We start from the raw sequence: 14627 nt of genomic DNA on the forward strand, positions 1-14627 counted from the left end.
AAAACAGATCAATAACACTTTCCTGGAGGTGAAGAAGTGTCAGCCGCTTCCACCCACTGAAGACTTCACCAGCACGAATACAGAGGATACACTGCAAGGTGCAAAACAAGTAATCCTAATAACACATAATGTCCAGGTTACAGTTTGCTAAAAAGTGTCTTAAAGAGCTTGCAAAACAGTGATGTCAAGAGGGAAATGACGTACCAAAAAAATGACATACCATCTTATATGTGAAATACTAATGTAGTGGAGTGGGTGTTATGGCTTGGGGATGTATGGCTGCTACTGGAACTGTTTCGCTAGACATCGTTGCTGATGTAACTGCTAACAACAGCAGCAGAAACAACTTTTCTATCACAGCACAAATACAAGTACAAATATCTCCAAATTAATTGGACAGCATATTATCATCCACCAAGACAATGACATAAAACATTGAAAGTATAGTTTTTCAAGTGGAAGTTATTGAATGTCAATTAATTGGACATTATATAAATCTGTCCCAATACGTTTGGCGCCCTGAAATAGGGGGAATGTGTATACAGTGCTGACATTTCTTAATGGTCAAACCAATAACTAAAGAACAGTCCAGTGCTTTGTATTAAACCATTCTTTGGTGCTTTTTAAAGTGTTTGGTGTGATTGCCCACAGAGCTGTTGCTAACATGAGGGAAGGTGGATATGATTGGTGGGGCCCATGGCCGGGCACCAATCATTTCAATATCAATGTCATCCATAGGTTAGGGGACCCAGGTATAAATCTTTTCAGGGGCTCATGATTCCTGGTAACAGCCCTGATTGTCCTACTGGAAGACCCATGACAGCTTTCTGATCCTGGCTGGGGTTCGCAATCCAAAAAGCCTTGGTATTCTCCTGATGTCATGATGTCATACAGACTACTCTCTGATAAAACAATACATCATTATTGTTAAGATAATTAAGATAACTAGGCGTATACAAAATAACCCATTCCATTCGTCTCCTCATTTGTAAACAAGCCGTCTGTCCTGTTTCACAGTCTTGCTCGTCATCTCGAAGCTGGCAATCCGGATCTACGTACCCGGCGCTCGTCTTAAAAATCGAATGTAATCAATGACATGCCGCTCCTGATGGCGAATGAGTGAAAGCGTGTGGACGGTTTGGATGTTGTCTGTATACATACCATTGATCCACTTGAAAACATGTAATCGTAATGCGTTCTCTAACCTTCTCTATGTTTTCGATTACTTCGGTATTTTCTTACGTCATTGCTACACTCTGACGTAATCAAACAGAGACTAGGGGTTGTGTCTGGAATACACTACCTCTCTCATTTCTTAAAGTAGGCCTATTTTCAGGTTCGATTAGCAAGCTTGTTATTTGGCATGAGTATTCAGATGTTCATCCATCGTCCAATATAGGAATACCACAAGGCGACTAGAATTTGACACAATAATGTTAAATCGATAAGGTTACTTATGTTATGATCCACACACAGGTATGTATTCAGCATTTGATCTCGAATAGTAATAACAAGCCTTAGCCGAAGACATGTAGCTTCGGGACTTTAGTAACGTAGCTAGCTAGCTGCTATACTAGTATATGTACATTTCTAGCTCGTTACAGTTAGCTATATCTCACAGCGCTTAAATACATTGACAGTCTAGCCTGGCAGTATTTATTCTACACAAGATGTCATGCTAGTTAACTATACAAGAGAGAAACCCAACCCAATTCCTGTCTGGAGATAATGTAGCTAGACGATTATTGGCTAGCTGTTAGTCTGCGTTATTAGGAGCAGTTGTTCCTTCTACTGGTTTTACACATTTTAAAATGATGAATACAGGCAACTACCTAAACCTTGATGATCTCCATGATTTCACCTTTCTAACAGCTCTCTCTCTCTCTGTCTTTTTTCTAGACGGAACAGCAAAAGGGACAGCCTATAGTTCTGTATGGAACTACAGAACCATTAACAAACCATGAGGTTACCAAAGTTAGCCAGTGTTTTTGTTTTCTTTGGCTGCTTGGCAGCCTACCTGATGTTTGTTAAACGGCACTATGATGATGGGAGGCCGACCATTTCAAAAATACCGCCTCACTTTCACCCCAGATTGGGTTTAACAGGCAGCTCCAACAGACCAACCTCCTCAGAAGTGGTCAGCGGACGCTTCCAGTATGGTGTTATGTTTGATGCTGGGAGTACTGGGACACGGATCCATGTCTTCAAGTTTCAACTGGAGGACAATGGTACAGTACTTACATGTGTATTTTTTTAACCCAATATATTTCACCCAAGACAGGAAGAGGTAGACTGTATGAATTCACAAATGTCTCCTGTCAACTACCTTTGGCTCTGATCCATCTTTAAATTTTTTGGGGGCATATATACATTTCTGGACAAAGGTATTGGCACCCTTGCACTTCATTCAAATAATTCACAATTTCTTCTAGAAAACTGTTGTGATGGTAATTTCATCGATCAGAACTCTTGGGATAATTAACTGTTTATTTGCAAATAGAGAGACACGTCAAACGCTTACAAAATAATAATCAGAGGAGTCTATAAAGCATTTGGAAATACATTCGATACTTATAGAGGAATGGGTGGAGATAAGAATCTGCATGATCATACCACAAAAACAACACATGTTCCTTATCCATCCTACCCCCTGTTGTATCTTCCTCTATCCTGTCCTAAGACCCATTGTTCTGCATCTACCCCCATCCTGCTAAAGATTCACGTTTACCTCAGCACCTCATACTTCCTTTACCACAGCACAACCGACATTTATTTTCTTATCTAAACATGGGGACTCAATACATTAATCAATAAGAATACATCAGTTCAAGAAATGTCCATAACACTGTTTACATTTAAAAACGTTTTGGTATCCACTTGTAATTCCAGTGATTTCCTCCTTTACTTTGGAACTGAACTCACCTGTGGAGAGTTGCTGGTGCCTGAAAATCACTAATTTGAATAGATAAAAGGAAACATTCTCCTGTTTTGTGTCACTGTCTGTACCACAATTAGCTTGGAGAAAAGAAAGGAAACTCAGTGAAAGATTGTTGTATTGTAGCTGACTCAATACTGAGAGAAAGACATAAGAAAGCCTGACTGCAGTTTAAGAAAACACACCTGAACATTCCACAATCCTTCAGAGAACCTCACCTGTGGACAGATGAGACCAAATTAGAGCTTTTTTTTGGAAAGTACGCTGTTTCCATGTTTAAAATAATCAATAAGCTCCATCTGCGAATGTAGATTTAACTAAATTGACCAATGTAGCTCTCTGCATAGCTTTTCAGCATTTGTCTGACCTGATACAGAAAAAAAGTATGAATTACAGTTTTAAGTCCTTGTGAGACACATGGCTTTGAGGCTTAATTTGAATTATGTGCTGTGATGTTGCCAGAACAAAATGCACTTCTAGGGCCTCATATTAGGCTTACGCTGCCCCATACCAGGAACCCAAAAAAAGTTTCTGTCAGGCTTTGCCAAATGGTTGAGTTATCGCATTATTTCAACATTAAGCTAAATCACTTAAGTGCTGTTTTGGCTTTATTGTTAAATCTATGATTGTTATATTCTCATGGTTACCAACCACCTGCTATTTATGTAGAATTAATTTGTGTAGACAGAGTGTACCACATGTCAGTAGAGGTTCTAAGCTTCACTGAAGGAAAAGTTCTAATAGCTAATAACACTCCTAGCATTGCCATGGATTTTCTGCCTTAGTGGTGTGCCTGAATATTCGCAGAAGTCTCTTTAGCTTTGTTCTAAGAAAGAAAACAATTTCCAGAGTGGCAGAGGTCCATTAATAAACTGAATCAATTGAAACACAATGAGTGAAAATCAATGCACAATGTTTAGTGAAGACCCCATTGGGTCTGAATCGTTGCACATACAAAAATACAGACAATGAAAACCAACCACAGGTGAGTATATAAACTGTGTATAATCATAATCCAAACATTAAATTACTAATTGTTAGTATAGGAAACAAAACAAACTTCTAGTTTGCTGGTGCCATGTTCTCTGTCTTCCAAACAGTCCGGAGGAGAGTAGGTGGCTCATACCATTGAAGGCCAGTAGCGTAGACAGGAAGGGTTTAGTCTCCGTGTAGGCAGTGCTGACTAGTGTTACTCAAATCTACATCGGTACCAGAACATTCTCTGTACATTGTGAATGAAATGACAACTGCATGTCACGTCAATGGCTGTTATATTATCACTGTTGTTTTCCACAGAGGCTCCCAAATTGGCACATGAGTCATTCAGAGCAATCAAACCAGGTCTGTCTGCATATGCTGATGAACCAGAAAAGGTAATCAACTTCATAGGGCTCCAAATAGTCTACTGGTTAGTGTTGGACAAGTAACAGAAAGTTCACTGTTTGGAATTCCCTAGCCTCAAAGTGGAACTAAGCAATGTGCCCTTGAGCAAGGCACTTAACCCTTAATAAAATACCCTTTTCACATAAGACCTCTTTAGAAATGTAATCTCTCTTGCTTCCTTTGTGGGTTTTTTCTAAGTGTAAGAAAGGGATCCTGGAGCTGTTGGATGTGGCCCAGAGCAGCATTCCCTCCTCCATGTGGAACAACACTCCAGTGGTCTTAAAGGCCACAGCGGGCCTCCGACTCCTGCCTGGAGAGAAGGCTAAACACCTCCTGGACATGGTGAATGTCTGACCACTGGACACTACCTGGGGACTTACTGCATAGATAAAGAACCTGGGCACCAACACTGAGCAAACCTCCCTCCTCGCTCACGCCCTGTTGGGCTAACATTAGTGTGGGCTGTTTTGTTACCTTGGTACATTTCTCATTTAGGTTGGCAGTAGAAAAAACATGATTTGCCCATTTTGAAACGAGCTGAGCTGTGTAATCGCAGAACGTGTCTAAATTTACCCTGACCGTATTCGCTTCTCTTGCTTTAGTAATATCATCAGCTGAAAAGCAATTCATGTCGTGAGTGGATTGCATAAGTGACCTGTTATAGGCTTGGTCGATTACCTGTCAATGTTCCCGGAATGTTTAGTCCTAAGACTCACTACTCTTCTCCACCCCTTTTATGTTCTGCTTCATAGCCTATGACAGTCAGTCTTACCTATGTACACTCGTTCTACTGGTCCTACTAGCTTTACCGTGGTAGTGTTGCCTCTCCAAAATTCATGTTCAATCTAAATAGTATTATCATGAATGTTATGAGTGGATCCCATGCCGCTATGGTCCAATGGAATGGAATTTGTCAGGTGACAAAGTTTTATGTACATGGAAAACTACTTCCAAAGATGACTGTGCAGGAACTGACCTGAGTTTGTTTTGTAGGTCAGGGAGGTTTTTGCGGAGTCTGCATTCCTTTCCCGAGGGGATAGTGTGTCTATAATGGATGGCACAGATGAAGGTATGTCTGTAGTTTCACTCAACACCTTCCTGTACACACAGCTTTAGTATTGTGGACCCAAAATATACAATAAAAAAAAATTCTGTATTGAAGCTCTATGTCTACAGAGTGTGCAGCTTAATTTTTCAAATTTTAGTCAACACATCTACCAACCTTTTGGGTGTGCCCCAGTCATTTAGGAAAGCTAACCAAATATTGTAAGCAAACATATTATGAATGTATTTTCCAAATGCTTAAATTCTTGAAATTGTTGTGGTCACAAACCTATCACTTATACAATGAATAAATAAATGCAAAATTCCCACTTTATCCAATCAGAATTCAATGTTTTTCCCCTGCACCCATTGGGGCCTTGCTGAAGCAGTCTTTCCATGTCATTGCCCATTCATGGGCGTTTCCAATTTTTTAATCCTGTATGCATCCTGTCTAACTTATGATTTATGCTGTTTTTTACCTTCTAATTAATCTGTTTCTAGATTCTTTATTATTGCATGATGAATTGGCATCAAGAGGAAATAAAGCCTTTTAGGGGAGTGCAAGTTGTTGAACCGCAGTTATCATAGGACTGTAGAGTACTGAACAGTATTTTTCTCAACAGTGGCTCGTTGGGTTTGAGCTTGAGAGGTTACTCGGTTTGGCCTGACCCTGATTTCCCCAATGTGTATGGAAGGACTTAGTGGATTACGGAAAAGCAAGTTAAACGCTGCAGTCTACACTTTAACCTCCGACTAATAATGTAAAAACTTTGACTTGAGTGCCAAATGAATGCAATCCTAAAATAATGGTGTTCTGCCTGGACCGAAGCCGTCTAGTTGTCCATTGGGACAACCAGATGGTAGAGGCCATGTCTGGTCCATTACCGTCTTGTCTGATCAACATCTAGCTGTTTGGCAGCAGGCAAGGCCTCTTTTGGCTACTGGGTTCTGGTCAGCACTGGGCCGTACATTACTGGCCATTACCGTGGTTTAATACGATTGTTATATAGAAATAAGAAATGCACTGGTGTTTGTTGAAATGTGAATGTAGGCACAAAAGCAATACTTACCATTTTTTAATCCAATCCCTCCAAAGTAGTTCATACAAGCAATTATGGCCATGTAGGATAATGTTCTGTTTAATCTCTGCAAACCGATTATCCACCATTCATTTCTGTAGCTGAAAATGTTGTCTTCTTCCCCAAGTCTATCAGCTTGTTACAGCGGAGGTGACCTGACCCTTGGAAAAGGCCTTTTATGATTACTGAATTAAGTTCGAATTTCACGTTTTTGTGCCTAATGGACGAATTCCTCTAGCGTCATTGCTGAGCTGTAATGCTAAACTCCCACTCGATCCCTAAACGGATTTTACTGCCTTATTATGAGTTAAGTTTTTGCCGCTCTTGCCCTGCACGCTTATCACCGAGATTACTCAGGCATATTTGGATCCTACAGACTTATTGTGAAATGGTATTTCAGGGAAGCAAGAGGGATAAAGTGGCCACGTCCATGCTAGCTATATGACCGTGTTTGGTAATAACTTTGGGAAGTTTGTTTGTTTGAACATTAAAATTGCTTCTTACATTCTAAGCCCACACACTAGGAGGTTAGAGTCATGTTAATGGCACTAATGCATGCAATGGATTCCGACTCACAAAGTGCAAACATTATGCCATTCATTTAGGAATAAAATTTAAAAAAGCAGGGATCTCATTTGACCTGAATACTTTGACCTTTTTACCATAAGCAGTGTTCAATGATGCACTGACCAAGTTAGGACTTTTATTTTGGTTGTATTTTTTTTAAATGATTTCAGTACAATGTATACATGCTATACATATTTCTTAAGTGGGAAAAATGTGTAAATCACCTCTGTTTTTCTTCTTACAGGGATCTCTGCTTGGATCACTGTTAACTTCCTCATAGGTGAGGTGCTTTCAGCAATTGACTATCAGTTACAGTTGGCATAAGACACATTAGTTGATGTATATCAGCTCCAAGTGTTGGAGTACTAGATCTGAGGGAGATTGTATTTTGATTCCTGAATTGGCTAAAACCTGTAGTATTTGAGACTACACAAGTTTTACAAAAAATAATCTTTTCATTATTCTGTATGCCTTGATAACCGGTTAATAATTGCAATAAGTCATCTCTGAGGTTTGTGTTATAAAAGCTCTTAACTGTGGTATGTTGGCCACATATCACCGCCCCTCGTGCCTTATTGCTGAAGAAGTTTCCAGAGAGCTATGACTAGACCTAGGGTGTCGTGAGGGAGATTTTTGTGGTGAGGGAGATCAGTTTTTCCTCTGCAGCGATGGGTTGACAAGGCGTCCTGTGCCAACTCCCACCAGCTTCACCCTCAGGGGCCCTGGCCCAAAGCTTAACATTCAGAAGAGGCTTCATTTGGCCCTCATCCTCAGGGGCCCTGGCCCAAAGCTTAACATTCAGAAGAGGCTTCATTTGGCCCTCACCCTCAGGGGCCCTGGCCACAAGCTTAATATTCAGAAGATGCTTCATTTGGCCCTCACCCTCAGGGGCCCTGACCCCAAGCTTAACATTCAGAACAGGCTTCATTCGGCCAGATAAACGGAACACCAGCAAAAGGGATTAATTTGGACAAGAAATGTTGATTACCTGTTATTGGATTGTGCCTGCCGCTGCATCCCTAGTTCCTCGTTGATAACCACACTGTCACCCGCTCTATTTACAGGGGGTCTCCACGGCTCGGACACGCCCACTGTGGGGATGCTAGATTTGGGAGGAGGGTCCACTCAGATCACCTACTCTCCTCGGGATGAGGTACGGCCACTCTCTTAGATCGTTCTCCTGCACCCCCTTGGCCCACAACCACCGATAACGAAGCCAGATCTCTTCTCTAAAGCGGCACAAACTACCGGGATGGCCTCTCATCTTAGGCCTTAATCTGAAAATGCCGCACTAATCCCAAAGGGTTGGTAAATAGACGTTGTTGAACATTAGGCTGGATGGAAGGGAAAGGCCGTTTCTTGTTCCTTAACTAGGTCAGGCCTTGTACACGAGGGATTGAGGACCAATTTACCATGTCATTACACTGCTTTTCAAACGAGTTTAAACTCTCCCGTCAAGCCGTTCACGCTTTAGGGGTGAAATTGGTTTCCAGATTGCTGCAGTTTTTTATTTTTTTATTCCTATTGAGTAAATCCTGTTGTTGGTTTGATGTCAAACAGCACCGTGGGATAGCTGTTGTGTAAGCATGTAGACACCCAGGAATTTCAATGAGAAAATGTACTCTGATGTTTAAATACAGAACAGCTTTGTTTGCATATGTGTAAAGCCACCCAGTATTCATTGGTTTTGCGTCTTGTCGTTTTTCCAGAAGACCATCCAGACATCACCCATTGATTACATCACATCATTTCAGATGTTCAACAGCACCCACACGCTCTACTCTCACAGGTACGGCCACGTGCTATGTTTATACCAAGAGCTTTGCTTTCTGGAAAGTTCTCCTCCGTCTTAGTCTGATGGTTGGTAACTTCAGCCAACAAATGAGCAACTCCTCTCAATTGCCATTTATAATATCATGGATGGGGGTACAGTTTTACAGCAGTATACACCAATCAGCCATAACATTATTTTCATTGACAGGTGAAGTGAATAACACTGATAATCTCATTATCATGGCACCTGTCAGTGGTTGGGATATATTAGGCAGCATATGAACATTCTGAGCTCAAAGTTCATGTGTTAGAAGCAGGTAAAATGGGCAAGCATAAGGATCTGAGCGACATTGACATGGGACAAATTGTGATGGCAAGACGACTGGGTCAGAGCATCTCCAAAACTGCAGCCCTTGTGGGGTGTTCCCAGTCTGCAGTGGTCAGTACCTATCAAAAGTGGTCCAAGGAAGGAAAATGGTTGACTCGGCGACAGGGTCATGGGCGGCCAAGGCTCATTGATGCCTGTGGGGAGCGAAGGCTGACCAGTGTGGTCCGATCCAACAGACAAGCTACTGTAGCTCAAATTGCTGAAAAAGTTAATGCTGGTACTGATAGAAAGGTGTTAGAACACACAGTGCATCACAGTTTGTTGCACGTGAACATCATAACTGGACAACGGAGCAATGGAAGAAGGTGGCCTGGTCTAATGAATCACGTTTTCTTTTACACCATGTGGATGGTCGGGTGCATGTGTTGCTTACCTGGGGAATACATGACACCAGGATGCATTATGGGAAGGAGGCAGGCCAGCGGAGGCAGTGTGATGCTTTGGGCGATGTTCTACTGGGAAACCTTGGGTCCTGACATTCATGTGGATGTTACTTTGACATGTACCACTTACCTAAGCATTGTTGCAGACCATGTACACCCTTTCATGGCAACGGTATTCCCTGATGGCATTGGCCTCTTTCAGCAGGATAATGCGCTCTGCCACAAATCAAAAATGGTTCAAGAATGGTTTGAGGAACAACAATGAGTTCAAGGTGTTGACTTGGCCTCCAAATTCCCCAGATCTCAATCTAATTGAGTAACTGTGGGATGTGCTGGACAAACAAGTCTGATCCATGGAGGCTCCACCTCGCAGCTTACAGGACTTTAAGGATCTGCTGCTAACATCTTGGTGCCAGATACCACAGCACACCAGAGGTGTCTACCTGGAGGTCTACTGGAGTCCAACAGGTCAGGGCTGTTTTGGTGGGACCCACACAATATTAGGCAGGTGGTCATAACGTTATGGCTGATCGGTGTATATGCTTAAGTACATTCCTCCATTTTCTACTTGACGTTTTATACTAAGGCTAAGTGTTAAAACAGTTTTGGTGGGACATTTAGTTTTGGGCTTGCAGGGAGGAGCACTATCCATTTTCCTGAAATGTGGTACACTGTGACTGTTAAGAGATGTGCAGCGAGACCATGGTGTCATTTATGTCTTCAGGTTTTGTGTTGACCATTCAATGTTTGTTGGCATGGCATATGGCACACACTCTCAGACACAACTCTCTCGTGCTCGTACTGCTTTCTGTTCCACTGATTCTGTCTTCTCTCACGCACAGCTACCTTGGCCTAGGTCTGATGTCAGCGAGGCTTGCTGTCTTGGGAGGAATCGAGGGACAGCCCTGTATGTGTTTTTTCAATTTGCTTTCATCATTGCCTTTTAAAGACCTACCCACTCCTGATAAATAAGCCATTATCTAATCTTTTAATAACACGGACCAAGATTAATTCCTTGCATGCCAGCTGTTGCTGTGATTTAGTGGATTCCTGGCTTTAAGAACTGCCATCAGTCAAATGCAGTTCTGTCCCGGAAATTTGCGGTTGATACACTTGAATTTGAATCATATTTCTTTGTTGATAAGTTAGTTTGTTGTGTAATGTCTGTATGGTTATGGGTCCCTCGGTGGGTTTTTGGTTAAAGGGTCGCCGGGTTGTGCCACCAGATTTAGCCCAGTAGCCGTATTGCCTATGTTGGAACACAGCATTTTCAGATGCCATGTCCCCTGGCAACCTGCTACTTAATGGAGAAATTTGGCCAAGTGGGGTCGATGTTCATTTCAAACAGTCTAATAAACTCTGAACAACAGGCCTACTATATTTAAACCTGGCAAACCAGTAGGACAGTAATTTTAGTAATGATGAAATAATATTTAGGTCACCTCTTACCTCTAACATGTGCACATTCAAAACTCTTTGTCCAGTTAAAGTGGGCCTGTTATCCAGAGATTTAGCTGACTAATGGACCCTTGAATTGTTTCAAAAACGAATCCTGATGTTGCATTGTGTGATAGCAGCTTATTTAACGTAGCGTTCTCCAGCTCGTTTTCCTTACCTGTATACCAAAACATGAGCTACAGTTTGGTCTGGTCAGAACTGAGGTGTATTTTGTCTGTTGTTCACAGTAGAGGGCAGTGTAACAGAGCTGGTAAGCCCCTGCTTGGCCCCTGACTACTCAGGCCAATGGGAACATGCAGACGTTGTGTACACTGTGAAGGGCCAGAAGGCAGGTACTGGAATTAATAGTAAATTAACCGTTATTTGGCCTGCCTGCTATAGACAATTCACCCTAACGTTTTTTGTTTGTGTATAAAAGCAGCTCTGTTTGTGTTTCAGGAGAGCCCATTTATGATTCCTGTTATAAGAAAGTAGAGAAGATGCTTTATAACAAGGTGAAGCAGGCAGGAGAAGCCAAGGACATGGAATTCTATGCGTTTTCATACTACTATGACCGAGCTGTGGATCTGGGAGTTATTGGTATTAACCCTGGCAGCCTTTTTCCTCTTCAGTCGGTGCATATGTTATGTATAATGATATCTTATTATATTCATTTAATGTCTGTAATTAAGTACTGTGTCCCCACTTCCAATCAGATGAGAAAACAGGAGGGACAGTAACAGTCAGTGACTACATAGACGGTGCCAAGAGAGGTAGGACAGTGCCCTCTGGCGACAGTTGTGTGTAATGTACAGTGGGTATTAACCCTGCACAAACGTACATGCGTTGTTGTGGTACAATCTGGAACTAACCTGGATTTTATTTGGATTCGTCACTGGTGGAGAGTATTAAAAAAATGATGATTATGGAAATACATTTACTCACCCTAAAAATAATCAAATAATTCTTGTTGCATACAGTGTCTTTGGAAAGTATTCAAACCCCTTTGCTTTTTCTACATTTTGTGTTAGAGTTCATTCAATATATAGATATTACTCAATAATGTCAATGTCAAAAACATTTAAATATGTTTTATAAAACATTTATTGAAAATATAGAACTGAAATATCCCATTTACAAATATTCAGACCATTTGTCATAACACTCCAAACTGAGCACCAATGTGTCCTTTGATCATACTTGGGATAATCAGTAGAACTTGTTTGGAGTCCACCTGTGGCAAATCCAATTGTTTGTTCATGATCTGTAAAGGTACACAGTCTCTATATAAAGTCCCACACTTGTCAGTGCCAAAACCAATCCATGAAGTCCAAGGAACTCTCTGTAGACCTACGAGATTTGAATTTGTCAAGGCATAGATCTGGGGAAGATTATTTAAAAAAAATGCTAAAGCATTTTAGTTCACAGGAACAGAGTGGGCTCCATCATTGTGAAATGGGATAAGTTTGGAACCATCGAGACACTTTTCTAGAGCTGGCTGTCTGGCTGACTATATAACCGGGCAAGGTGGGCCTTGGTTATGGAGTTGACCAAGAATCGGATCAATCTAACAGAGCTTCAGAGTTTCATTGGGGAGATGGGAGAACTTACCAGTAGAACAACCATCTCTGCAGAACTCCAATTCATCCTTTATGGTTGAGTGGTTGGAGGACTCATGATGCTTGAAGGACTCTGAGAGACCAAAATGAAACTATTAGGCCTGAATGCCACGTGCCATATCTGGTGAACACAAGGTCCCTAAATGGATGCTTCTTAGTGGCAGAGACTTGGAAAGATAAACATAGCAAAATACAGAGGTCCTTAATGAAAACTTGATCAGGAGTACACAGGACCCCAAAATGGGGCGACGATTCATCTTTTAGCACAACTACTCCCTGAAGAACACAGCCAAGACAATGCCTGGGTAGCTTTGGTACAAGTCTATCAATGTCCTTCAGTGGCCCAACCAAAGCCCTGACTTGAACCTGAATGATCAACTGCTGGGAGACCTGAAGATCGCAGTTCACCGACACGAACAACCAATCCAATCTGACAGAGCTTAAGGGCACAGCTATGGATAGAAACTGCTAAAGGCATACCAAAGAAGACTCAAAGCTGCAATCGCCGCCACAGCCCATCTACAATGTACTAAATAAAACATCTGAGTACTTATACAATGCATCTCCATAGCCATGGGATCTTGTGGTGCTGTAGCCCACGTATGGTAGCCTCAGCATCCCTTGATGAGATTTGGAAAGATGCTTTTAGTTAATTTTTCCCAAACAGAATGGGGAAAATATTGCTGAAACCAGATGTGCAAAGCCACTAGGCACTCATACCAAAGACATAAAGCTGTAATTGCTGTCAAAGGTGGTTTTATCATGTAATAGTTCAGGGTAAATACTTGTCCAACACATTTCATATCTAATTACTTTTTCTTTCATTAAGACAGTATTTTGCACATTCCTACTGTTAATTATGTAGTCAAAAGAAGAGGATCCCAATGTAATCAATTTGATTCTAAATTGTAACAAATGTGAAATAGAAATACATGAACTAAATGTTAGTAGACATGTGATTTACCCAGATTACCATTTACTATCTCACATTTAGTATGTTTTGGAATTGAGTAAATAATGACTGGAATTCATGCTGTGCTTGTAATCCTTTCTACCAGTGTGCAATGGAATGATGGTTACTCCAGGAGAGAACCATTTCCTCTGTCTGGATCTAACCTACATCTCTGTGATACTGCAAGAACTTGGGTTTTCCAAAGATAAAGTATTTAAGGTGAGAACCAAATGTAATGTTCATAATCCACTGTAATAGTATTGCACTGAAGTTGTACATTTCCCTGAGTCTGCATCTGATGGCCAAGAAGCTATAAACATGGCTTGTTTCTGCTTTCAGCTGGCCAGGAAGATTAATGAAGTGGAGACGAGCTGGGCTCTGGGGGCTACCTTCCACTACATTGAGTCCTTCCGCCGTCAGTGAGCTGCTAGTCTCTCCTCTCAAAACAAGCCACTGTCACTGTGACAGGCCAGTGGCTGTGCTGTGAAGTATTCTGACAAAATGTCCTCTGATTGTAACAGTTCTTGATGCCAAGTTTTCAGACTGAGTTTGTATTATCAGTCGCCTTTGTGAGTTTAACTTTTTCGTACTGCAGGTGTGATTGTTTTTTACTTGAAGGAATGTTGTTTGTATACTAAGCGGTGTTGGGGAAAATATTTAGTGTTTAGTAAGCCATCAGTTACTTGATGTAGATAGATATTCCCAGTCAAATGTTTCTTACACCAAAAAAAATCTATAACAGAAAGATACATTTGTTTTAAGCGAATTCCAATGAGTTAGGTCTTGCTTTTTTTTTACCCATATTTAAATGTTTGAATAGGTTGACTACACAAAAACAAGTGAAAACACTACCAGAATTTGTATTCAAACTACAAAGTTACTAAAACTGTACTTCACTACTCCTCAACATTGATATCACTCAAGAATATGGGACTGGTTTAGTTTGAAGGAGCATGGACAGGTACATATGGTATTTTAATATAAACTTGTGCTCAAATGTGTCTGTCTGTGTAATGTTGTACTCTGGAAACAACTAAGCTATTAAAGGGTCTTCATATAATCAGATT

General features: G+C 41.2%; 1 protein-coding gene across 1 annotated transcript; it reads left to right on the forward strand.

Annotated features, from left to right (window-relative positions):
* Positions 1-1245: 1245 nt before the first annotated feature.
* Positions 1246-14625, forward strand: entpd6 (ectonucleoside triphosphate diphosphohydrolase 6). Its single transcript, XM_010896252.4, has 14 exons — positions 1246-1476; positions 1900-2228; positions 4232-4308; positions 4517-4660; positions 5312-5387; positions 7253-7288; positions 8073-8161; positions 8718-8797; positions 10395-10459; positions 11238-11342; positions 11449-11589; positions 11706-11762; positions 13667-13779; positions 13900-14625. The coding sequence occupies exons 2-14, from the start codon at positions 1961-1963 to the stop codon at positions 13981-13983; spliced, it is 1335 nt and encodes a 444-aa protein (XP_010894554.1). The 5' UTR covers positions 1246-1476; positions 1900-1960; the 3' UTR covers positions 13984-14625.
* Positions 14626-14627: the final 2 nt, after the last annotated feature.

The sequence above is a fragment of the Esox lucius genome, chromosome 6 (assembly GCF_011004845.1).
Source record: "Esox lucius isolate fEsoLuc1 chromosome 6, fEsoLuc1.pri, whole genome shotgun sequence".
Classification (NCBI taxonomy): Eukaryota; Metazoa; Chordata; class Actinopteri; order Esociformes; family Esocidae; genus Esox; species Esox lucius.

Excerpts from the sequence above, each read along its gene's own strand:
- entpd6 (XM_010896252.4), top strand. The coding sequence starts at position 1,961 with ATGAGGTTACCAAAGTTAGCCAGTGTTTTTGTTTTCTTTGGCTGCTTG. Across the intron at positions 11,590-11,705 it reads TGTGGATCTGGGAGTTATTG|ATGAGAAAACAGGAGGGACA; the intron begins GTATTAACCCTG and ends ACTTCCAATCAG. Across the intron at positions 11,763-13,666 it reads CATAGACGGTGCCAAGAGAG|TGTGCAATGGAATGATGGTT; the intron begins GTAGGACAGTGC and ends CCTTTCTACCAG.